General features: G+C 42.6%; 1 protein-coding gene across 2 annotated transcripts in view; it reads right to left on the bottom strand.

Moving 5' to 3' along the window:
- Positions 1–549: 549 nt before the first annotated feature.
- prkd3 (protein kinase D3) overlaps positions 550–25437 on the bottom strand; it is a 44269-nt gene continuing 19381 nt past the window's right edge. The window contains exons 3-19 of one of the 2 annotated variants that reach the window (XM_034111482.1): positions 19717–19855; positions 15123–15254; positions 13962–14119; positions 12763–12958; positions 12595–12672; positions 12325–12511; positions 11412–11535; positions 11111–11188; positions 7999–8275; positions 6707–6759; positions 6299–6371; positions 6061–6167; positions 5771–5932; positions 4855–4953; positions 4045–4312; positions 3554–3639; positions 550–2357 (exon numbers count right to left, since the gene is read on the bottom strand). In XM_034111482.1, coding sequence (XP_033967373.1) covers positions 2184–2357; positions 3554–3639; positions 4045–4312; positions 4855–4953; positions 5771–5932; positions 6061–6167; positions 6299–6371; positions 6707–6759; positions 7999–8275; positions 11111–11188; positions 11412–11535; positions 12325–12511; positions 12595–12672; positions 12763–12958; positions 13962–14119; positions 15123–15254; positions 19717–19855 — 2391 coding nt within the window. In that variant the 3' untranslated portion in view covers positions 550–2183. The remainder of the gene's footprint in view (positions 2358–3553; positions 3640–4044; positions 4313–4854; positions 4954–5770; positions 5933–6060; positions 6168–6298; positions 6372–6706; positions 6760–7998; positions 8276–11110; positions 11189–11411; positions 11536–12324; positions 12512–12594; positions 12673–12762; positions 12959–13961; positions 14120–15122; positions 15255–19716; positions 19856–25437) is intronic. The other variant, XM_034111483.1, reaches the window with a different exon arrangement.

Here is a 25437-nt window from a genome sequence, read left to right as displayed (position 1 = left end):
GAAGTGAATGTACTCGGTTACTTTCCAACACTGGACTCAAGCACAGTTCATTTGGTGAGTGAATGAAAGTTGTCCCTTCTCTACCCTGAAACAATAGTCACATTCTGAAGAACAGTGCAGGAATAAGACATGTTATTCCTGATACTGGAAGGGGCTTCATAATAAGGATTTCAAAGTGTTCCACGAACCCCCCCCCCCCCCCCTACCACCACCCTCTTTTACTGTGTCATTACTCTCTTGTGGTGAGCGACTGGCTCTGCTAACTGCTCGGTGTGGTGCAACAATCACATCCAGCTGCTGGGAATGGGATTTGACATGTTAGACCACAACACACACACACACACACACACACACACACACACACACACACACACACACACACACACACACACACACACACACACACACACACACACACACACACACACACAGTGATGCAATATACACTAAACTACAAGTTGTGACTACTTATGCCGCAGAGTCATGGAAAAACTAAATCTATTGTTTAAGTCAGCAGAGGGAACATAAAGACCTTTCAAGGTGGAACAAAACTTTCTTCAGTTGGGAAGTTGGGTTTTTTATTCCATTGGTATTTACTGAAATATACAAAACAATGACACCTGCCAATCCAGCGGCAACAAAGACAGCAAGAGGACAACAGGAAAACAGGAACGTACTCCCAAAACACACCAACAGAGCAAACTACAAAACTGTAGTTCAATAAACTCCCATGTGAACCAAAGTGTAAGAGTGTCCTCAGTCCAGACCAAAGGGCTATTGATTGGTCCAGACAACATAATGAACGCCAACATTTTGTTCTGTGTGAAAGTTCAGTTGGCGACGCAACACTTCAGATACCTAAAGAGCATCACACACACATATTCCAGAGTCACATTTAACAATACTGCGACAGTACAGATATACACAGAGACATGATGCTCTAACATAGAGTCCATGCTGCTTCCGCCTTATGATGAATAGGATAAAATGGCTCCATTATTGCATTTTACTGACAATTCAGTGACTTGAGGATTTCGTGAAGCTTTAGAAAAAGGTTTGGAAATGTTGAAATGATTGAACATGTTTGGTCAGGTTCTGTTGGTCACCAACTCCAGGGGAAAGTTGATCAAACACGGCCGCCATTAGCTGCTAGCTCGCTGTAAAAATAAATAAAAGCTGCAACGATAAGTCAATCGACGGATTCTTAAACTCAATGTAGTTAATTGACGTGCAAAATCTGCAGAAAATACCGTTTTTAGCTTCTCATAAATGGAGATTTACCGCTTTACTCTGTTTAATATCATATTAAACAATATTCTTGGTTTTGACTGAAAGAACAAACATTACCTCTGACTTTTTAGGAAATTAGGATTGACTGTCGGACATTTTCTCGACCACATTTGTGATGGATTTCTGTGGAAAATAATCTGAGGATTCAACTTAATGATTAGTTGCAGCTCTAAAATAAAGGATGGAGGAGCAGCCAATTGGAGCGAGTTGCATCAACTTCCTGCTGGTTTAAACTTTGCACCTCGATTGGCTTCGCAAAACACCGCAGCAAATATTGCGGTTCAATTGGTAATATAGTGCAAAAATCGACCACAATTATGAAATACATTAAAAAAACATACAAACATGTGATTGTTCCAGTTTCAAGCAAAAGGCCAGTCTCACAAACGGTTGGGAAATGAGAATAAAAAATGTTTTCAATTCTCGGACTGTAAATCCCTTGTGGAAAGTGCACTTTACTCCTGGGGTAAGCGCTGTCAGACCTCTTCTCTCACATAAAGAACAGTCATATTATTACTCCAAAATGTTTTGTACACTAACTAAACTATTACGTTCACCTTGTTTTGCGATTGTTCTTCAAAAAGAAACTAGGAAATCCATGGAATGTTTTTAGATTTTGTGCAAACACTGTTATCTCCACACAGTTTCTCAATGCGTTTCTGTTGCATCTCCACCTGCATACTGCTCGTAGCGGCGCATCATGCTACAAATTCTGTCGGGTTTTTTCCCGCTCTTAAAGCCTCCGGAGAGCGATTCTCCACCTGATCGGCTTCCTCTCTGTTTTCATGTCAAAACAGTCCTGGAGGGAAAAATCTGTCGCTCCCATTGCTTCTTGAAAAAGTCCCTGTGACAAACCTTGTCCTTTTTAAACACATGTGGTGTCCTGTGAGCCACTAGGGGTCCTCCTCCATGTCGTCCAGGTTGGGAGCCATGATGAAGTGTTTGGGGTACAGGAGACAGTGCTCGTCGCCGAACTCCTCCCAGCGCGTGTCGTCGCTCTCGTGGGTGATGTAGCGCTCGCCTCGCCGCGTCTCAAACTCCCTGAGGTCCAGCCAGGTCTGATAGTCCTGAGGAGAGAGGCAGCAGCTCTTAATCTAAGTGTTCCTGAGTATTTTCCTCCAGAGGCTTGTCAAGACTTATGTTTAATACATGTTACTTGTTAGACGCTTTTATCCAATGCGACTTACATACTCAATACTGTGGGCAATCCCCACAGGAGCAATTTGGGGTGAAGTGTCTTGCCCAGGGACACAACGACATGCTGACTGCATGAACCTGTGACCCCCTGATCCGAACACCTACGGACAACCCACTACGCCACACGCCTCCCTATGAACAGTGTGTCTGTGTTTCAGGGATGGACATTCGTTTTATAAGATTTTATTTCTGTGTATGTTTTTATCTATAGTGTACGGAAGAGGATCAGGGCCAAATGTGAATTTTCCTTTTTAAGATTTATTTTAAGCTAAGTTTATTATTATCATAATAATAATACCTTTTATTATTTTGTTAGTTTTTCGTTTGTATCAATCATCAAAGTATTAAAACTCCTATTATTATTATTTATCTGATTATATATTTGGGGCTAATCATGCTATAGGTGTTTGAACCTCACATGATTCTGAGGGGGTGTGAAGCAGGAAGTCTAATGTTGCAATGAAGTCAATAACACTATAACTACAGACGTAGAGAGAGCTATATGTGGACTGTTGATACACAAGAAAACATTCAAACGTGACGATTATCAGAAAATATCCTTCTGAAAGTGTAAGTCACGCTGCAACAGCATGAGTGTCTTGTCTGTGTGTTCTGATTCAACTGAGAAGTGTGATATGGGTTAAAGCAGGGGTGTCAAACTCAAGGCCCGGGGGCCAAATCCGGCCCGCGACTTCATTTTATGTGGCCCGCAAGAGCTTGCAAATAATATAATACGTTTATGATATGTTTATAATATGCCCATAAACTACATGTCCCACAATGCATCTCGTTTTGTGACATGCACACTGAAGAGACTTGCAATTATTTGCCCTGGACTTCTGCTTTCAGACGTAGTTAATTACTAACTTATTATCCTATCTGATAATAATCCAATTCAGAGGCAATAATGTAATATAATACATTATTTTATATATATATTATATATTTATTTTATATAGTTACAACCGGCCCTTTGAGTGCAACCTTTATGCGAATGTGGCCCGCGATGAAATTGAGTTTGACGCACCTGGGTTAAAGCATCAAAGAGAATAAGGTAAAAAGTCACCTGTAACCAGGGATGGCTGAGACACTTGTCCACGCTGTACCTCTTCCTCATCTTGACTTGGAGGAGATTGTTGATCAGATCTGTGGCTGTGAGGGGAATAGAGAATGTATCAACAAACTGAACTTAGAAGACATATCATCTCATACCAACAGCGTACTTAAGGATGTGAGGGAAAGGACACATTTCATCCGTCTACAGCAAAAGATAACAACATTTTACTGAAGTTAGCTTACGAAACATTAGCATCAACACTTTTTTTTGACCTTTTCATAAATATATTTCACACTGTATGTGGGAGGAGCTACAGTTGGGGAGGTTTGAGAGTGACTCATTGCAACCGCAGACAGAAAAAAAGTGAGAGCAAAGTTCAGAGGACCCAGACATTTAGGGTGGGAGCTCTGAGGCTAACTGTCTGAGTAACACTTTGACACCAATTGAACTACAGCCAAGCTACAACAAACAAACTGACACATGTCCTGTCTTCTTCTTACCCTCTGTAGAGATGTCCTTCCATGGCGTTGGTGGGTACATGAAGGCAGCATTCTGGATCTGGTCGTTAATATCCTCATCCTCGTTGAAAGGGAACGTCCCGCTTAAGCTGACGTACACGATGACTCCCACTGACCACATGTCTAAGGAGCGGTTGTAGCCTTTGCTGCGCAGCACCTCAGGAGCGAGGTACGCCGGAGTGCCCACCACAGAGCGCCGGAACGACTTCTCACCGATGATACGGGCAAAGCCAAAGTCACACAGCTTTACCTGGGAGAAACAACATGATCAACATATAGACACATGTGTATACAGACATACCAGCCATGCTGTGGATTTTCTAGAGATTAACCGTATGGTCCATAAAATGTCAAACAACAGTCAAAAAAGGGCTTTCAAATGATCCAAGTCCAAGGAGCTGTCTTTAAATGTATTGTTTTATCACTTTAATATGATATTTAATAGCAAACAGCAAGAAATCTCAATATTTAAGAGCTCAGACTATTTTGCAAGACAAATGTATGGGACTATAATCAATTATCCTAAATGACTTGTGTACATATCTTTCTAACACTTTTATTCTTACATTTCTTTACTTTTATTATTAGTGTTATTCTTCTGTGAATTCTTATCTTTCCTATCCTGTGTTTACCCTTATTGCTGTTGCTGATAAGACACCTGAATCTCCCTTTGAGGATCAATAAAGGTTTATCTAATCAAAAGTCATTATTTGAAATGGCAATCTCCGACCAATAAGTTGACTAATGGTGGATGCCCTACACACATAGATGCACAAAACACTTTTTTTGTACCTGAGGAAAGGGCTCTGCGGAGGCCAGTAGTACGTTCTCAGGCTTCAAGTCACAGTGAACAATATTTTTGAAGTGCAGATGTCTCAGGGCCACCAGGATCTGTTGTAGGCAGAAGAGAGAAAATAACAGATTTAGCTTTAAAAAAAAAAATCCAGATGCCAATAATATAAACATTGTGGTCTAAATGTTTGAATGCATGGAGTGTGTGGTATCAACAGGGTAATGTTTGTATAATGCTGCCAAATGGAAAAATAGCAGTGTAAGCACACAAATGCCCTAAAATACTCCGTCCTGACCAGCGCCTTCACAATAAAGACACACGATCTCATCTCATCATTGCATGGCCCTGTCCCAGACACCGCAGTGCGCCTGGCCCCCCTGTCCTGACCCTGACGTTGACAGAAGTCCTCCCCGGCCACATCAGAGCCGGGCCCCCGCCGCAGCTAATGGGCCCGTCGCTATTGGCCCCTGCTCCTGTTTTGGGACCCGCGGAGAGCCAGGGGCCTGCTGCTCTTCTAATCAGGCCGCAAAGCCACCGGAGCCCTGCAGGCTGTAATCCACGGTCTGGGGAGGGGGCCGTAATGCCATGCAGAGACCAATCCCGTAAACAATTCACCCCCCCCCCCCCAATCGGCACACCACAAGAATAAACAGGCACTGGAGCTGCAGCAGAGGGCTAACACGCCCCCCCCCCCCCCCCCCAAAAACAGAAGGGAGGAAAGTTACGAGACAATAGGAAACAGAAGCAAGAAGTAACGGAAGAGGGTATAAAGCGTTGATAGCAAATGACACATTCTTTAGAGTTGATTTTTGATCAGCTGCTTCCAAAGATTAACATCAAGCTAAGAGCACTGAAGATTTGAGGGGGGATGAAAAGACAAAAGAGAAGTAGGGTTAAGAGCATTGCAACACTGACCTGCGTGACGAGGAACTTGGTGACGCGTTCCGGCAGTTTGCTCTTCTCGCTGGACAAAATCATCTCCAGCATGTCGCCGTGCAGCTTCTCCATGACGACGAACACTCGCTCCGGCGTCTCGAACATGCACTCCAAGTTCACGATACCCGGGTGGTGCAGATTCTAAAAGAATGCATGAAAGACATGAGATCTATACCGGAAATCTATCAGGAATATTGAGAGTATAACAGTTAAGACAATTGACGCTAGTATTTGATTTCATTGTGTGCTTGACGGATGCTGATTATTACCTGTAATATGGCCACCTCGTTCCGTAGCTGGCTCTCCTGCTTAGTAGGAAATCTCATCTTGTCAATAACCTTGATGGCCACATCTCTGCCGCTTTTTCTGTGTTTGCCTAAAAGATAATGGTAAAATTAATAACTTTCAAAATCAAACAAATGTAATTCAGTTCACAGTAGTAGTAGTATATCAAATCCGAGTGGTACGGGGCGGTGTGTAGTAAAGTAAATTAAAAAGGAAACACACCTCCATACACGATGCCAAACTGGCCGGATCCCAGCACCTCATCAGAGAATATTTGGTACACTGAAGCGATATCCTACAAAGAGAACATTTGCATTGTTACTGTTTTTCATTGCATGATTACATCATCAAAAGCCGTAAGAAAAGCCACTCTTCCAAAAAAGAAGTTTGCTGGCATTGCCACGTTTATCTTTCACATAATGCAGAAGTGGAACTGAAACGATATCCCTTTACCAAAAACAAATGGGACAGCAGCTTCCCCAATTATGCAGCATAAAAGCTTCCACTTGGACATTTTTGTAAAGAACCAATTACTCATTTTTACCACAACAGATACTTTAATAGCTCATGAATGCGTGCATGTGCAGCCTTTGCGGGGAAGTTGCGTCTATCAGAGAAAAAAGAACTCACCACATTCTCCTGGACCTGGCAGTTGGACACAGATATGCTGATGGACAGCTCTTCTGGAGAGGAAACACACGATGGCTCAGGATTCAATAAGTTTACCAAAAGCAAAAGCATCCATCTTTAATTGCAGTCGAAGAGATATTGCTCAAATACTAGCATTTTGTACTTGTAGGCTTATCGCACCTGCATGCAATAAGTCACAGCTGTGCATAATGAAGCATTTTATTACACAATAAATTGGCTATAAAATGTATCTGAATGGTCCAAGTATGCGATGCATTTTCATAACTGGGAATTTAAACCGCCGCAGGGGCTAATTCTGCATATTAGCCAGTGAATAGAAGAGCAAGTATAAAACAAGATGTTGTGATCATTAAGCTAGTGCTACACCCAACACATGTCATTTTAATGGATATTTGATTGACAAATTACCACATAATGACACAAATATTTGCAGATTAAAATATCTTATTTGCCTGTTCATCTACTATAATGTAATCATTCCTGACTACAGTGATAAAGGCTTAATCTCAAGTCTAAATGTCATCTTGAAACAGTGACTTGCTTTGAGGCATCACTTCCTTTAACCTATAGACACTAATAAAGGGTTTCCCCGCTTATTGTCTTTTTGACCACTAGAGCCAACATAGTGTAAAGAGGGACCTTCTTTCTAAGGTCAAATCTTAACCACGCATAACAAGCAAAAGGCAGACTTTCTTAACTTAAACTTAGTTTCGGGTTGAGTAATAACAAAATGTGACAGGGGAAATGTTTGTCTGATACAAGGCTCACATTTAAACATTGACAACATTCCTTACTAATGTATTTTACTATCTATGAAGTCTCAGATAAAAGCTCTTCTTGTTTATTGTATGTAAAAAATGAAATTGCTTCAGCTCGAGGCCGCTAAAATAAACAAGAAGACCCTTTATCTGTGAGATTTAGAGCAGTGTGCAATTCTAATTCCTATAAACTTCAAAATCTCTCAAAGTCATCATCATAGTTTTTGTACTTTCAAATCTCTAATAATTTTAGAATTGATATTTTTTTGACAAACTATACAGTTGATTATGGATTATTGTTATCCCATGATGGACTGTTATTAGCTGAAAAGGTTAAATACAAAATTATAAACTTGAATAATTGTTAGCACCACACATCTTCACCTAAAAAAGTGATTTTTTTATACAATTGGTTGCCTGAATTCCCCCAAAAATTGCATTTTAAAGAGAAAAATAAGCAATATTTTTCTACTTCCTTTTTCTATTTTAAGTTTTCCCATCTCCTCTACTCACTATGATCTTTGCCCTGTCCCGCGGCACTGGCCACGCTGGGCTGGGGGGTGACGGGCATCAGGGCCTGTCTGATGGCCTTCTCCCAGCCCTGAGCCACGTCCATCCCAACCCCCGAGGCGGCCAGCGCGGGGCTGTGGTAGAGGCTGCAGTTGTTCTCCCCCACGTAGTACACCATGGTGGCTGTGATGACCTCGAAGCAGTGAGGGTTGCTGCCCTGGGCCAGGCTACTGTAGTCTCTGCACTGCTCCACCTGCAGGATCTCCGACAGAGGGATTTCCTGAGGGAGGGGGGAGGGACACAAATCACAACTAGTAAGCGATCATACAAAAAACTAAATATTATATTAGGATTCTCTCAAATAAATAAGGTCCCGAAAAAGTAGTTTTTGTTTTTTTGTTTTTTTTTTATACACTAAGTGTTATCAGTACAATCAACCAATAAACTTGCGGCATTAACAATTAATTGGTACAAAAAGCAACACCCTTCAACAATAATGGCCCAACCATATATCTACATACGTTTCAGCATTAATTATAAATATAAAAACAAAACAGAAATAGCAAATTCGAAAAATGAGAAAAAATGGATTTGCAGAAAAGTTACTGCCAAAAAAAGTTTCCTCAGACTTTAAAACAATTCAGTAAATATTTTTAACACAATTACAACGGTCGTTATCTCAATCAAAGAAGAAAACTGAAAAACAATTAAAGCAGAAAAATGTGTATAACGCACATAAACATGACATAAACTAAAATACAGGAAGTAACACTCACACACTCCAAAAGTCTCCACAGTGTTGATAGAGTTAAACAGTCCCAGCTCTAACTTTCTCCTTCACTCTCCTCTCTCTTATGAGCACATAAAGAAAAGAACAGTTGCTGCACACTTTAAAAGTCCCCCCCCCCCCCTGTCCTTCAAACCATGCTTCAAACTCACTGTCAAATCAAAGAGAGGAGGGAGGATCGAAACATTTAAAAACACAGAGACGTCTCAGCCAATGGGGGGCTCAGAGAGGCACACGCTGTCCCCTCCGCATGGCTCACCACAGAGTATCAGATGAAGTGCTTGTGGTTAGCGGGGCCGGGTCACGTGAGCGGGGGCCCTGCGGCGGCTCTGGTTCCCTGATTACAAGGCAGGGCCAGCCAGGGGCCCCATCTGAGCACGAGCCGCTGGCGCTACCGCTAGCCACGGAGACGAAAGACACGGCAACTACCGTTCCTCTGCGGGGTGGGTGTGTGTGTGTGTGTGTGTGTGTGTGTGTGTGTGTGTGTGTGTGTGTGTGTGTGTGTGTGTGTGTGTCTGTGGGGGGGGGATGTTTGAGTGTGACAGGACTCAATCTGGCAGAGACAGAGAGAAGCCCCCTCACCCCAGAGAAAGCCACAAGTACAGGGGTCTCATCTTCAAACGGGGAGCGGTTATGGCTTCCAAATGGAGAAAATGGCTGCCATGCCTGGCAAGCAAGCCACCACGCGACCACCACTAATCAGATTGGAGGTATAATGGAAAAGAGGGGCGGACAGCGGCCACACACTGATGAGCAGCAGGCTACAAAAACTTCAGAGGAGTTGAGGGGGAAATGCCCGGGACAGACGACTTCCAGGGCGCACGCCGAGCATATGGAGAATCTGTGGTTTTCGGAAGAAGAGACCCCCAGAAAGAAGCTTTTTCTACTTCATCTTATCCATCATTGGATACATCTCTGCAGCGGCAAGCAAGGAACAACAACTATGAAGCATAAAAACAAGGCATTTACAGCTAGCCTTCAATTAGCCCCCTGAAGGTCTTAAACGGAGCAGAGTTGATAATAAAGAACCACATAAATCTGCCAGCGAACACACCCTGAGGAGTCGCTCCCCAATGAGGTTTCCTCTCCGAGGCTTTAGGGGCAGGCGTGCGACAGAAACATTTGAAGAGAATTCCGTTTTTCTCAAGGGAGTTAGTGTGACAGATGTCTACAGCTGTGCATAAAACCACCTGTTTGACACACACTCATAAGTGAACTATCGCACTGGAAACTCTGCGTCCTACACTCCCACTGTGAGTCTGACCACAGATCAAGGAGGTGTCGAATTCTCAAAACACACAAAGGCGACACGAACAATAAAAATGATTACATCCCCCACCCTGCACTCACAGCCACCGACACACATGTGGAAGTCTTTACCTTGCAGTTGCCTCCCTCAGTCCTCAGTGTGTAATTACCTGCTATTAAGCCCCTGCGGCGGTGTAATGACTGACTTCGGTGCTGGCGCTGAGCGGGCAAGTGTCACACACTGTCCACAACGGGCTTTACATATCGAAATTACTGTGTTTTACTCACAGCCACCACTTGAATAAAAAAAGATTACAACTTCTCTCTAAAACGTATTGTTCTAGAATAATTATGCATCAAAATTCTTCTGTAAATCCACTTAAACTTGGGGATCCCTAAGGTTAAATTGTTGAATATCTATCAAAACCCCTTCAAATGTCCCTATCTCATTTGATACGCTTTAGCTAAAGACAGACTGTTGGTGATTTGACACTTTTGCTTCAAGCAGGAAGAGACCGGGCTGCAGGGTGTAAAACCACAGGGGAATTTCAACTGACCTCAGGGTAGTTTACAGTTGCAACACGGCAGCCCAACTGAGTCACACAGCGACCACTGCTTAGGCTGGATTTACATACCCCTCATGAGTGTGACAGACGATATTCAAACACAGATATGGAAATGCATCACTCGTATACCTTTACTTTATGTAAAGATATGAGCTTGAACTCTGAGCAAAATGCATCTGTTCATGAAATAAGTTGATAAATAAAAAGGATTAAAACATTTTCTTTAAATAGAAAGATATCTAATATAATGTGAGTTTTCTTACAACAATGGTAATTCCCTTTAATGTCGAAAAGTCATATCGCAATTGCAATATCAGTAAATATATTCGTAATTAGTTATCTTTTCCAAATCGTGCAACCCTAAATGGTACACTTCTGTGGAGCTATAAAAGATTATTCATTGAATTACTTTGCATTAAGCTGCCCAATTGTTGACAGTTTAATAAATCCTTCTGTGTGTTTGATGTGGATGGCGACATATTATTTTCCAAGAACATGGCAGTTTTCTGCTTACTTTGTAGAACTTGGCTCCGGTGTCGTTCTGGAAAAGACTCAGACTCTTGCCTTCCAGCCTCCAGTAATGTCTCTTCCTCTGTTCAAGGGAGACACAAAGTTAATCCAAACGACAAAACCCGCATCACCTACCGATAATAACCATACTTTTAAAATTCAGTTTCATGAGGAAAATACCTTCTGTGCTGAATTCAACACATGTGAACAGCTTTGGAGAAGGAGTTTTCCCCAGCATACAGGCTAAGCACAGCCCATTTCAGACTGGGCTCCTTTGTTGGGCTTTTGGGGGCTATCAGTCTTACCAGGTTGTCCCTGCTCGTATAATGAACCATCCAGCCTTCCTTCACCACAGTGGAGCTCCGCCTCTTGGTGTGTTTGATGGACTGGACCACCCGCATCAGAGGGATGTTGCTGCTAGTGGAAGGGCTAGACACACACGCAGAAAAAAAAAAAATGAACAATTTCATGAATCAATATGTCAATTACTCATTTGTTAAACATACTGAAAACAGTAACCGGTTACATTTTAATTGACTTGTAGCCAGCTCATGAAACTTTTATATTTGCTTTTCTAAGCACCCAGCGTCTGGTAGGTCGTTTCCTGACAGAGATCCTGCACAGGAAGTGATGCATTTTATGTTTGCAGCACTACTGGAAACATAAAACGCAAGCTGCCGGTGTAGAATAAACATAGGAATTGGGCAGTTAGACCTGGTGGTTTAAAACATAACCGCAAAGTCTCCGGTTCGAATCAGGCTGCTGACCTTGGATGCATTTCTTCCCTTGTTTCCTGTCAAATTGTATTGAGCTGTTTAATAATGGAAAAATGCCAATATATACTGTATATGACCTGAGGCTATAGCTAGCTACTTAGCCTCATTTGGCGATGGTTAGCAGAAGGTTAGCAACATTATGTCTCAATCTCTGAAATGCTTCACCAATCTCTTTACGTTTTTTCCTGCACGATTTTTCGCTGTTCAATCAGATTGCTCTAGAAAATGTGACATCACATCCGTCTCAGATTAGACCAAACAACACTCTCTGTGATTGGCCAAGGTCTCACATCACAGGCTGGATTTTCAGAACCTCGAGGAGATGGAGAAAGATAGTTTTCTCTCAGACCGCTTGTATTACAATATGCGAGCGTGGTTTTATTTTGCCCATTGATGCCAAAAAAAAGAAAAACTGCCGAACCCCATCTTTAAATCTTCCTACCTAATAGTCTTGATGGGCTCCTCGTCCTTCTCTCTATCCAATAATGGAGAGTCCATGTCGAACATCCTCTCGTCCGGGGTGGAGGGCTCCTCTGGGTCGTCCAGTCCTCTGCCCCCGTCCATATCCCCACTGTCCACCTCCATAGTGTCCATGGTGGTGTCCGAGTCCGGGCCGGGGCTGGCTGGCTCTACACGTTAAATATGGCAACATTTGAAATTGCAAATAATGAAGAGATACCCCTATGACTTTGAACTTAGATGTTGAAATTACCTCCATTGAAGTCCACCTCCCCCAAACAGTCTCTAGGTACCTTTGACGCACATCGCTTATGGCAGTTGAACCTGCAGTCTGGCAGATGAAATACAAAAAAATACTCAAACATATGATATTTATGGAGAAGCCTCACCAAAATGCACCGAATTCTCTACATGTATATACCTTTACATTGCATGCCCTGGCGAAAGAGACCCTTGAGTAGGCGCTTGCAGTACTGGCAGATAGTGGGACGGGTGTAGGTGTGAATGGCGAACGTGTGCGGGACTTTAACCCGTCCCAGCACCATCTTCTCCATCCAGATAGGCCGGCCGCTCCACGACAGGATCCGCTTCCCCGCCTCCTGATGGGACCTCTGCTGCTGGGGTTGGAAGGATGGGGGAAAAAATGTAGGGATGATGGCCAAAAGGAAGAAAAGGCTCAGAGGGAGCATTCAAGTGATAGGGAAAGAAAGAGTGAATGGTGACATCAAATCAAATCAAATCAAGTTTTATTTATATAGCACATTTATAAACGATTTTTGGTCGAGCCAAAGTGCTGTACATATAATAAAAATAGCCTACAGTAGAGACACTTTACAGCTAATACAACAGCACAGATTGTTCAGAATATCAGTATGAGAAAAACGACACCCTCTGTCCTTAGACCCTCACATCGTACAAGGAAAAACTTCCAGAGACATGGCAGTTGAAGAAGAGAAGGAAACGAATGGAAAAGGGAAAGAGGAATCGGTCATATCGAGTTAGCATGACTCAGCGTAGTTAGCATGATCCCAGTGTTGGAAAATTGTTATTAGATTTGTCAGGTTTGACCACATTTGGTTCTGATTTGATGTAACTAAATCATCAAGCTGGAAGTTCCTGACAGAAATGGTTAGGAAGCTTTCTTAATTTTCATGATACATCAACTTAAAAATGTAAGGTCATTAGCGTAATTACATTTCCTGATGGTGAGGACACGGACAACAGAGGAATATTTCAGTGCGGGATTATGCAAAAACTGGCCTCGCTGAGGATCACTTCACAGACCGCTGTGCAACTCAATGAAATGTTCTGCATCAGGAGATTCCAGCATGCAAAAGGGGCACATTTGATAAGTTTAGACACGTTTACTAGATGAAACAAAGCTTGTGAGCAGCATGTGGATTGACTGCTTCACATTCTTGGCCAATTTGCTTGGCTCCGTGTCTGGTTTAGGATGTTTTAACTCCAGCCAGCTCATTTTATATGTGAGGATAATAAAAATCATCATCTCGTTCCCCTGTCAGTCAGAGAATACGCAGATACTCATTCCAACTTTGTACAGTCCTCTTTAAAGACTGTTCTATCCAAACAAATGACAAGCAACCGCCAATCAGAACTCACCTCGTCCAGGACGACCACGGTGTTTTCAACAGGTGGGGGTCGGGGCACGGAGAGGGAGGGTCCGGGCAGGGAGACATTGGACAATCTCCTCTTCCTGACACCCGTACAGTTATTTGGGATCTTAAAGGCACAGCGCTTGTGGTAGTTTAGCCCACATCCTTCAAACACAGAAACACAACAGTCACTAACACAAGAAGAGTAAAAACGCAGCCTAATGACATCAAATGAAAGAGAATAATCATTCAAATCTGATCCAACTCAATTAAAGGCGAGCAGAGATGCAATATTTCCAGTGGGAATGTCAAGAGCGCCGCTGGAACTATTGCCACATATTTTTAGTTTGCTCGTAAATCTCCCTGATACATTGTTGAGGTCAGATCTGTGGTGTGTGTGTGTGTGTGTGTGTGTGTGTGTGTGGTGTGTGTGTGTGTGTGTGTGTGTGTGTGTGTGTGTGTGTGTGTGTGTGTGGTGTGTGTGTGTGTGTGTGTGTGTGTGTGTGTGTGTGTGTGTGTGTGTGTGCGCGCGTATGTGTGTGTGTTGTGTGTGTGTGTGTGTGTGTGTGGCCTAGCATTACTATACTTGTGGGGACCTAAATCTGTTTACACAGTCACGTGTGGGGACTCGCCTCCCTGGGGACAAATTGGAGGTCCCCATGAGGGGAATCCTTAATTTTAGGGTGAAGACTTGGTTAGGTTTAGGATTAGGGTGAGGGTAAGGGTTAGGTTAAGGGTAAGGGTAAGGGTTAGGCATGTGTTGGTTATGGTTAAGGTTAGGATAAGTCTCCAGGAAATGTATGTAAGTCAATGTAATGTCCCCTGAAGTGATGTATACATGGCATGTGTGTGTGTGTGTGTGTGTGTGTGTGTGTGTGTGTGTGTGTGTGTGTGTGTGTGTGTGTGTGTGTGTGTGTGTGTGTGTGTGTGTGTGTGTGTGTGTGTGTGTGTGTGTGTGTGTGTGTGTGTGTGTGTGTGTGTGTGTGTGTGTGTGTGAATACAGTAGGAAATAAGTTGCTTGTTCTCCCTGAGTTACACTGAGTATTGTACAGATGTTGTGTGTGTGCGTGTGTGTGTGTGTGTGTGTGTGTGTGTGTGTGTGTGTGTGTGTGTGTGTGTGTGTGTGTGTGTGTGTGTGTGTGTGTGTGTGTGTGTGTGTGTGTCTAACCTTCGCATTTGAGCCCCTGCCGGACGAGACCCCATAGCATTTCCCCGCAGTAGTCGCAGAAGGTGGGGGCCTTGTAGGAGTGGACATAAAGGCCATGTGGTCGGATCTGGAAGTCTTCAACTGTGGCTTGAGCTAGAAACAATACACAAACTAAAAGTTGGCGAAAGTAAAACAAATCTGGATAACAGTTTTATAAAAAAGAAGGAAATAAAAACTGAGGGGGAAAAAAGGGATGAGAAAAGATGACAAAGGAATCAAAGAGACAAGAAGAGAGCAGCCATTTATCACATGTACAGTTTTTAACATAAAACCAAGACAGTACACAGGCTCACTATATGTATGTACATGAGGGGATATACATCTAATAACACTGAGATTCTCTCTGCAATAAAAACAAATGACTTCATGACAGTGCTATGGCTACACCGGTGCAGTAGAGGGAGCCACATCTGCAGAGACGAGACACTACTCAGGAAAGCGATATGGCACACCCAATGAGACACCAGAGATATGATCCTGTTATATCGGTCCATCTGTGTGATAAGGGACACAATGTTTCAACCTAGAGAGCTGTGGACACGTCCCTGTCTCTTATGTCTCTTTCATGTCACCGCTGTTTTGTTTCAAACAGACACACTGAGCTCATTGTTGGAAGCAAGCGTTGGATAATCATTGCTGTGACTCATCAACGATGTGAAGATGAGCAAGATACGGAGGTGGCTGCTGCGAAGAACCAGTGTGTGTGAGTTTTAGAGTTGTGTTCCTTGCTGTCCCCGTGCAATCATTTATGTGGACGCCGCGGTGACCAAAGATGGTTCATCTTTACACTTAGGTAGGTTAAGCAGCTAATCTGTGCAGCGGCAGTGTTGATGTCATTGTGTGTGTGTGTGTGGTGTGTGTGTGTGTGTGTGGTGTGTGTGTGTGTGTGTGTGTGTGTGTGTGTGTGTGTGTGTGTGTGTGTGTGTGTGTGTGTGTGTGTGTGTGTGTGTGTGTGTGTGTTGTGTGTGTGTGTGTGTGTGTGTGTGTGGTGTGTGTGTGTGTGTGTGTGTGTGTGTGTGTGTCTTCACTTTCCTATGAGGTGATTCAACCAAACACATTGGCTCTTGGACATCTGAGGACACATCAGCTGCTGGGACGGTGATGAGATGCAGACTTGAACAACAAATAAGACATGTGGCCACGCTAGGAATCTGCTCCTTATAAAGAAAATTGAGAACATTCTTTGAGCAAGAAATCAATTTAAGATCTACAGAAGAAGAAAAAAGAGTCAGAGAAACAGTATCAGAGAACCTCACGGAATATATCTGATCCGTTCATGTCAGAAAACAATGCAACATTTCCGAAGGCAGCACAAGCCAAGGGTCGGTTCTAGTGTCGACCCAAATAACAAAACAAATATTTCACTCATTCCTGAAACAGCTGCCATTATATCATCTGTGACATTCATAATCATGCTCAGTCACCACTCTCCACTTAGGAGAAGTATGATGGCTGGTGGGCGGATTGTTGCAGTTTGGGTTTGATTTAAAAGGAAAAAAGAGCTCAGGCATGTCACACGGTCATGTGGCCAACACAGCTCCCTGGCACAGACACATAAAAGGCAGCATTCATGAGCTTTTTTTCACACACGTCTGCAAAACAACTGTGTGCTTCTTAGCCATCGCATCGTTATGCAATGCTCTCCGTGCTAATTAGCATCGAGCAACACCAAACATTACCTCGACACGTTATTTGTCGCAGGACTTCTCACGAAGCTAGAGGCTTTCATGAATGCACTATCTGTTTGCTCCGAGGCCCCCAGTGTCCATTTGGAGGCCACAAGTTTCCATCTGACAAACAGAAGGTGCCAGTATTTTTGTTTTTATAAGAAAGGCCACCGCCTGTAGTCAACAGAGTATAAAACACTACAATTCTCACGGCGCCTTCTCTAAAAGTGACAGACAGACGCCGTCGAGGCACAGTTCTTAACCGTTCAACTACCCTCTAAGTTATACAAGCCTTAATAAAAAAAGAGAAAGAATACCTAAGTTATTTGTTATTTTATTTGAGTTTTGCCTCTTTGTTTTGACTATTGTAAAGGCCTCTTTTCTTTGTTGCATGTGTAAAGGTTTGTTATTTTATTTTGAGCAAACCCATTGCATAATATCATCCAAACCATAGGAGGCCAAGCAACTCCACAACTGTGAGTAACACAAATATGAAGGAAAGAAAACGAGTTATACATGTCTGTTTAAGGCATCTAGTGGCTTGATAGAAAAAAAGGAAGGAAGCCACTACGGATTGTATTGAAAAATATCAAATTCACACTGCCAGCCGTGTTGAATGGGCAGCTTGTGCAAGTGGGTGTGAATTTAAGGGAGTGAAGAGCAGAACAAAGGCACCATCGGTCAGGCCAAACCTCAAACCTCATGGTTTGCGCAGTGTCCGCTGAGTCCAGGGCCGCCCCGCACATCAGAGCGTGTTTACACTCAGCGGGTCTACTACAATCACTTACTGCAGGAAAAACAAACCCTCTTCTTTGAGCCCACAGCCAAGAAAAAGCCACTTCTGCCTCCCTCTCACAGCGAGAGAGATATTCAGGCGGGCTCTCTCCCACAGCCGCGGAATCCAACAACAGGTTGGTTAAGGGAAAACTGAACGGAAGATGACAGGACACAAATTGCGGGGCGGAAAAAAGCCTCATATTTTCTCTCAACCAAATGAAGGGCTTGGGAATGTTCCTCAAACAGAGATCAAGAGTATGACATGTAAAGCCCCTCTTCGTGAAGACGGCCAAGTTTATTGAGTGTTAGATGAAATGCAACCCAAAAACAGCAAGTGTTGCACGTGTAGCAAAAGATCTTCAATGGCGGCTTTCGTGAGTTATAGCTCAGGCTATACATTGCTGCTGGAGCTTACACCTGCAGATGGATTTGTCGAGGTAGGGGGGATTAGAATGAGAGAAAGCGAGGGAGGGAAAGAGAGCAACAAAGACTGACACAAAAGAGAAGCACAAGACAAACACAGACAGTGAGAAACAAAAAGAAGGAAGTTCTCCAGTCTTTAGTCTACATTCCTCAGCCTGATGCCTGAAGTATCCTCAGATCCTGAACCTATACAATCATCCCCTCTCTAAATTCCTGCAAACAATACTCTGAGCCCAGGAGAGAGGGGGGGATATCCAGCGCAGGTGGTGTCAGGTGCTTCCCAGTGGAGACAGATGGAGCAGGAGAACAGATTAGAGCAGAACAGATACTCTAAAGCCGTTTGTTGGTCTCAGCAGCGCGCAGGAAGCAGATTCTTTCATCGCAGGAAATGACAAAGACAAATTGAACACCTGCAAAGCTGCTCGGAAAAGGTGGAAAAGCTGATGGAAAGTTTGATGAGGAAGAAAGAAAAGACATTCAGGGCAAAGTGAAAAGCAGGTGAGTGAGCAGCTGGAGCGTAGGATGATTCACTCGCACTGATTCAATTGAAAACATCACATTTCACAAGAATATATTTCATTTAGACGGAACGTCTGCGACACTCCAGGAACATGTATGTACCTCCAGTTTATCGGTTCAAAAGGGCCTTAATATGCTCATTTTAGGTTCATGTTTGAATTTTGTACTTCAACTGTGAAACATTTAATGTTCAAAAAGCTATTTCCTTCTCATACTGCCTGTGCTGCAGCACCTCTTTTCACCCTCTGTCTGAAACCAGAGCCCAGTCTGCTCTGATTGGTTAGCTGGCCGGCTCTGTTGTTATTGGCCAACCGCTTAGAGATGTTGCGCCCTTTAGCACTTATCACAATGTGTTGGAGCGATAACCAATAGAAGCAAGAGTGTTACGCAGTGATGTCCCTATGTTACGGAAGTAAACAAAGGAGTCCAATTGAGGTGATCCAGGCAGGGAGTGAGTAATGGAGAGAAACTCCTTCTGGAGGGAACTTTGGGATTTGAGCCTTTGCAGACCATTTACCAGCACAACAAAAGTTTGTTATATATGATACAGTACAGGAATGGAAAACACCCATAAGACATAATAGGGCCCTTTAAGACCATTGTTCGGACTTTAAAATACTTGGTTTGTACTGCTTGATGCAATTGTATGTTCATTTGTATTATGTTTTGAGGCTCTAAAGAAGCAAGAACGTCAGTCTAAGTTTCTTTGGACAATCTGATATTTCAACATATGATTTCAGCAAAAGAAGGTCAATAATTAAATTGAGTGAGGAATTTCTATAATCTTAATTGTTATACCCTTGTCACTTTTTTTATTGCAAATGTTGTGTCCAGTTTTAGTTCAAAATAATGTATTATCCTGTTGGTATCTTCATCACGTTGCTGGTTTGAACATTTTTTAAGTTCCCAAGATGAACTCAAAACCTTCTTAAATATTCACATAAAAAGGTAAAAGCTCTTGAGACTGGGTGATGAAAACTTTGGGTTCATTCTGTACCTTTGTATTTGCCAACAGTTCACAAAGGTCTGTTGAATAAATGCTATTCCTTCTTTCACAAAGATGCTAAGCAGTAATGCATCTTAAAACTACTTTGCTCACGTTCTAACTAACCTTAGAAACTAGGGGAAAATGGTGTGCAAAAATCATTCAACTACCCATCCTCACATACCAGAGAGCACCACCTCGATGAGGTCTCCTTCATGGATGTCCTCGGCCGAGGTGAGCCTCTGCAGGATGTTCTCGTCGCTTAAGTCGTGGCGGAACAGCAGGATCTTGTCGTACATGCCGAAGAAGCCGCATTCTGGGAACTGGAGAGAGGTGGAGATGCAAGGGAAGACATTAGTGAAGATCTAAAAAGCCTAATAAATAGTGACAGATGTATTATGTAAGCAGAATATCTGGAAGTAGTTGTTGCACTGTGGTGGGTCCACATCTGATACCGATAGCAAGAATGAGATGCAGATCAACTCTATTTACAATAGTTTCTGTATTAAACCTCCTGAACATACATACTGGCTGACACACACATCTTTCCCTCCCTTTAAAGGACTTTACACTATATAGCAGAAGGGAAATTACACAATAAGGACCTTTCAATACAGAAGAAGTAGGTCAACGTAGTGTAACTAAATACATTTACTTCAGCACCTTACTTAAGTAGAAATTGAAGGTACTTCTATTTTAGCTCCACTACATCTCAGGGCCAACCATTGTACTTTGTACTCCCCTACTTTTAATCATAGTTTTAGTTACTTTACCATGTTTCTTACGCTTTGAAAACCATGTTTCTCCTGATCTTTTGAACTTGAATGTTTGTAATAATCTGAAGGATGAAGAGTGCCTTTATGTGTTGAGAAATGATCCTACTTCTCAAGCAAATTCAACTATTTACAACAACCTCCTAACTCTGCTGGATAAGACGTGACAGAGACTAAAACATTGCCCAGAGGACAGCAATGCTACATACATACTGTCTAATGATCTGATAGAATAAGATGCATTGCTGTAAGCTACTCAGTAGTAGATAAAGGAGTTAGAATTAGCACAACCATCAACGTCTTCAGCTGTAAATGTAACATACATATAAATGCAGCAAGTCCAGAAACATCATCTTTAAATGTAAAACAACATTTTACTGCACGATAAGTATTACCTATATTTTCTATTAAGTGTACACAATGAAAAGTCAGCTGGATTCAAGCATGGCAAAGACGCCCAACTCAGATGTTGTTGTCACTGCTGATGTCTGAGCCAAACTAAACCCAGACAAGCCGGGTCTGACCTGGAGCTGAGTGCACCGACGTTAAGTCATGTGATCAAGAATAGGGGCGGAGAGGAGGGTGGGAGACGGGGGGCGAGGAGGAGGTAAACATCCTGAGAGGAGTAGAGGAGAATCAGCTAACAGGAAGTGCAGCACCAGTCAATACTGAGTCACTTCCTGTACTGAAGGCAGCCCATGGCGTCTTAGAGAACGATGTCTCTGACACAAGTTAAAGGGCTACAACCGAATTACATGAAGACATACACAACAAGTATATCCAAATATCTACTCTACTTGGAAATTGACGCTCGCAATAACAGCTCTCTTGTCCTGCACAGCATAACATCCTGACAGCGTGATCAGTGGGAGATGTATCAAAGGAGGGAACACAGTGATTTTAACACTGTGGCTTGTGCCCAGTCTCCGTGCCAAGCAGGCTGGTACTGGAGGATCCACCAGCTGTTTCCCTCTGAACCAGGGTCACACACAATGGGCCACGCAGAACAATGCCACCGTGGCCCAGAAGAACCGGGGTTGGCAGAGCGTCTGGGCACGGGACCCACAAGACACCTGGAGCCTTTCAGCTGCCAAGAAACACACATTCAGAGACAGCAAGACAGATTGATGGCTCAGGAAAACACGGGTGTATCAGATGACTGGTGTCAACAAAGCCAGACGAATGAGACGTATGAAGGTGAACATTTAATTCTGCACAGAAACTGATTATTGAGGCCATCTCGGGTCTTTAAAGCACCCCAACAAAGAAGAAGGTCCTCACACCCCCAGCCGACACTGCGCACGTTCCTCTTCAGGGATCAATAAATAACTATTTCATCATACCACTTCTTGTACAGCGATGGGTTTTCCCATTGAGACGCTTCTTAGAATACCATTCAAGGAACATTAGCTGGAAAAGCAATATTTATTGGTGCACATTTTATGCAACAGTTGTACTGCACACGATGCATTGCACTGCTGAAAAGGTTGTATTATATTATATTTCCCTCCAATGCATTGGGTTAGAATTAAATAACTAGATTATGCTTGAGGTAAATTGAAAGAATTGTGTTTTAATGTAATTTGGCTGCACCCTTTAGATAAATATGGCAATTTAAAGTAAATAAGTGTTGAATAACTGCATTATTACCATATCATAATTACCCTAACAATTGCTACGGCGGTCAGTCCAAAATCAGGCTGCTGGTGATGCGTGAGGTAAAGCTTGCATTTATAGTGTGTTATTACCCCATTTTCTTTTTTTCAAATTACAGACAACAACAACAATTTGAGGCCTTTTGTATGTAGAAACATATTGTCTGCAAGCTGTTCTCATTGACCTTTTGCTATACCTACGAAAAGTAAAGCACAATCATTTGTAAAGAAATTAAAAAAGGACAGGTATGTACGGATAAAGAGCAACAAAGTCCGCACATATGGAGAAGGTCAGGTTATAACTTACGTACAAGTTCCACGCCACATACACTGTATGGATATTAATTCTGTTAATTAACAGACTTATTTTCACCAGAACTACAATCTTTCCCTAAACCTGACACAATGTCTTCTTAAACCTTGGACACCTAATGTACTGCAGGCTTAACGCAGCTGCATTGATTGCTTGTGTTGCTGGGCATTCACAGGAAACTATAGCAAAAAGAAAAAAAAACGTTTCCATAAGATATTGAATGAACGGTTCTGACCCATCACCTTGTTATCATGATGCTGAAGAGTTGACTGTGTTGCAAACCAAAGGTACGCCTTCACAAACTCATTGGGCCTGGGTGTGTTGAAGGGTTCAATTGTTTATGCCAAAAGCAGATATTTTAGAAGAAAAGTCGTTTAAAAATACACTCTCGTCCTTCCATATGTTACATGGGGGAAACCATCCAAACACGACAATGAGAATGATCTAAACACAAGGCACGTGCCCGTATGATTGGAACATGTTCAGCTCGCCCCCTCTTGATGACATACCTACATCGTAAACCCTGTCAACCTCTAAGATGATTAATGCTATGCGGCTCAAACCATCACCACACAGGCGGGGGGGTATCCTTCCTGAGCCGGCTGCAGTGTCACGTTGGGAGTTTCCTCCACTGGCCTGCATTGGAAGCCCGCACGCACGCACGCACATGGGTTGATGCCCATATCTAGCCAGCTTGAGTCTGCAGGCCAGAACATAAACGCCACGAGGGCAGAGGACACTACTTTTTTCCATGCCCCATTAAAGCCAGAGGAAGCCAGAGGTACAAGAACAATAGAATGGACACATTGTTACAGCATGCTCTTCAGATCATCCAGATAAAGTGATAATTGATGGCTAACCTTGGGGCGCAAAGCAGAAAATCTCTCTATTCACACATATTTTCAGCTTCCAGCATGTCAAATCAAACCTCCTGTACACATGTGCATCCTCACACACCATCACCCCACACATGCTACCGTCTTAGGAGCCCAATGGGACTAAGCATGTCTTTTGTCATCTTCAAACGCAAACCCATTCAGCTGAGCAGCCGCGACCACACACGCACACCAAAGACCCTGGCGCGGAGGAGCTGTGTGTGAGGTCCACAAGTCAGGCTGGAAAGACGAGTGGAAAGGGGCTTTGCAGTAGTAAGCTTTTGTTAAACGAGCTAATCCGCCATTGATATGCAAAATCCTGTTATAAGGAAAGGAGAGTGCGAGGCAGGAGAGGAGAGGAAAAGGGGAGATGATGGGAAGGCTGGGGGAATCTGAAATATGGTCGTATTTCATTGAGCGCCCAAAACAAATTACCTCAAGACAGCCGTGAAGAAATGATCTGGTTCGAATAACCAAGTTTGCCATTTGGCTTTGAGGAATATTGATGCTTTCTCATGCATAGCTAGTATCAGTTGCATTGTAAAGCTAAAATGACTCATAAGTCATAACTCATCAATTTAATTTGACATTAGAAGTGGAAAGAAAAGCTTGTGTTGAACATTCTGCTGAATTTCTTCACTAACAGTAGAATAAACTAATGTAGGACAATACAAGCTTTTGTCCAGAATAGAGTTCACATGATTATGCGGTTAGACATTTGTGTTTCTGTGCATGTGTGATGTGTGGCTGAGGTGGGTGGCGAAAGGGAAGCAGTGTTGAGCGGGGGGCACGGGCTCTGACAGATGGCCATGTGATTACAGTAAGGAAAGTATGCTGCTTGACCTCAGGCTGCCTCAGGCTCACACCTTTATTAGTCTGGCGGCGGGCCAGACAGATGTGGAGGACAGCTACAGAGAAAATCATGTCCTGCTCCAGATCCGTCTGCACGAGCAAAACAGTTGTTAACACTGCACATGAACACTTAACATGTAATTCATAAACACAGCTAGCTGTGCACAATCATGTAGAGATGCAACTAACGATATGTTGTTTACTGATACACTTTTATTTATATAGAATTTTTTTTTTGGCGCTTTATTAAAGACGAGGAGTTGAAAGGGGGATATAGAGGGGATGACATCGCCTGAAATGCATCTAACCACTGAGCTTACCGGCGCCCAATTCATTTACCTTTTAAAAATATTTTAAAATAGTCCGTTTATTGTTTTCTGTCTCCAGCTTATCATCAGATCAATTGAGGAAAATCAACTTATTCTCCATTTTGAGAGGCTAAGAGTTGCAAATGTGGTGGATAGGATCAAATCAAGCACAAACAAAGTACCAGTGATTATACACACTAAGAAAATGAAACAAAGATGTCAATCAAATGCCGGTCAAGACCTTTTAACCTTCCACTGTTCAAATGTTTTAGACCTTTATGATCAAGATATGTGTGACACAGATCTTGCGACCAAATGTTCAAAACATCATTATTTATTTGAGCGGTGGTACTTTGGCTATATACCCCCTAACTCTAATGTTGTAAGTTTGAATCTTATTCCAAAAGTGTTAGTTAAAATGGGTGAGATCTCTAAGCGGTTGACCAATCACAGCAGAGTCGGCCAGCAAACCAATCAGAGGGTGAAAAGAGGTGCTGCAGCACGGGCAGTATGAGAAAAAGAAAGCACTTTTTAAACATTAAAACATGGAATAATGTCACAATAGAGGCACAACGTTCCAATATGAAAGTGAAAACGAGCATAATGGGGGCTCTTTAAGAACCCCCAAAGGTTCAGGCAGAGAATCAAAGCTCTTAAGTACTAATATTGAATTATGGATAATATATATCCTCCTTATATCATAATATCAACAGTTGAGGGTATTTGATGTTTGTCTTTTATTCATTCATTTAATTCAATCACATTTTCTTTTTCTCAATTTCTTTTTATTTCTTTTTTTTGTTCCTTGGTGTGTACAATTTAATTGTAAAATGTATACAGGGATTCATTTGAACATGTATCATTTAATAATGTGTTACTGTCTACCTGTATTTGTAGTAAATATGTAAAAAAAACTCAAGAAAGATAATGTATATTGTTTAAAAAACAGATAACAGCAGAGGGTAGAGGACAAAACCAAAAGAAAATCAAGGTACTGAGATCCTGTGAACATTTAACTAGAGTCAGGAGGTAAAAGGTTTAGCTTGAGGTGCAAGATAAAGACAGTCACAAGACGAGTGTGATACAACACTTTTCCTCACCAGATAAATAAGTCTATTGACTAATACCC

The sequence above is a fragment of the Pseudochaenichthys georgianus genome, chromosome 22 (genome assembly GCF_902827115.2).
Source record: "Pseudochaenichthys georgianus chromosome 22, fPseGeo1.2, whole genome shotgun sequence".
Classification (NCBI taxonomy): Eukaryota; Metazoa; Chordata; class Actinopteri; order Perciformes; family Channichthyidae; genus Pseudochaenichthys; species Pseudochaenichthys georgianus.
This window is presented reverse-complemented; position numbering and strand designations above follow the sequence as displayed.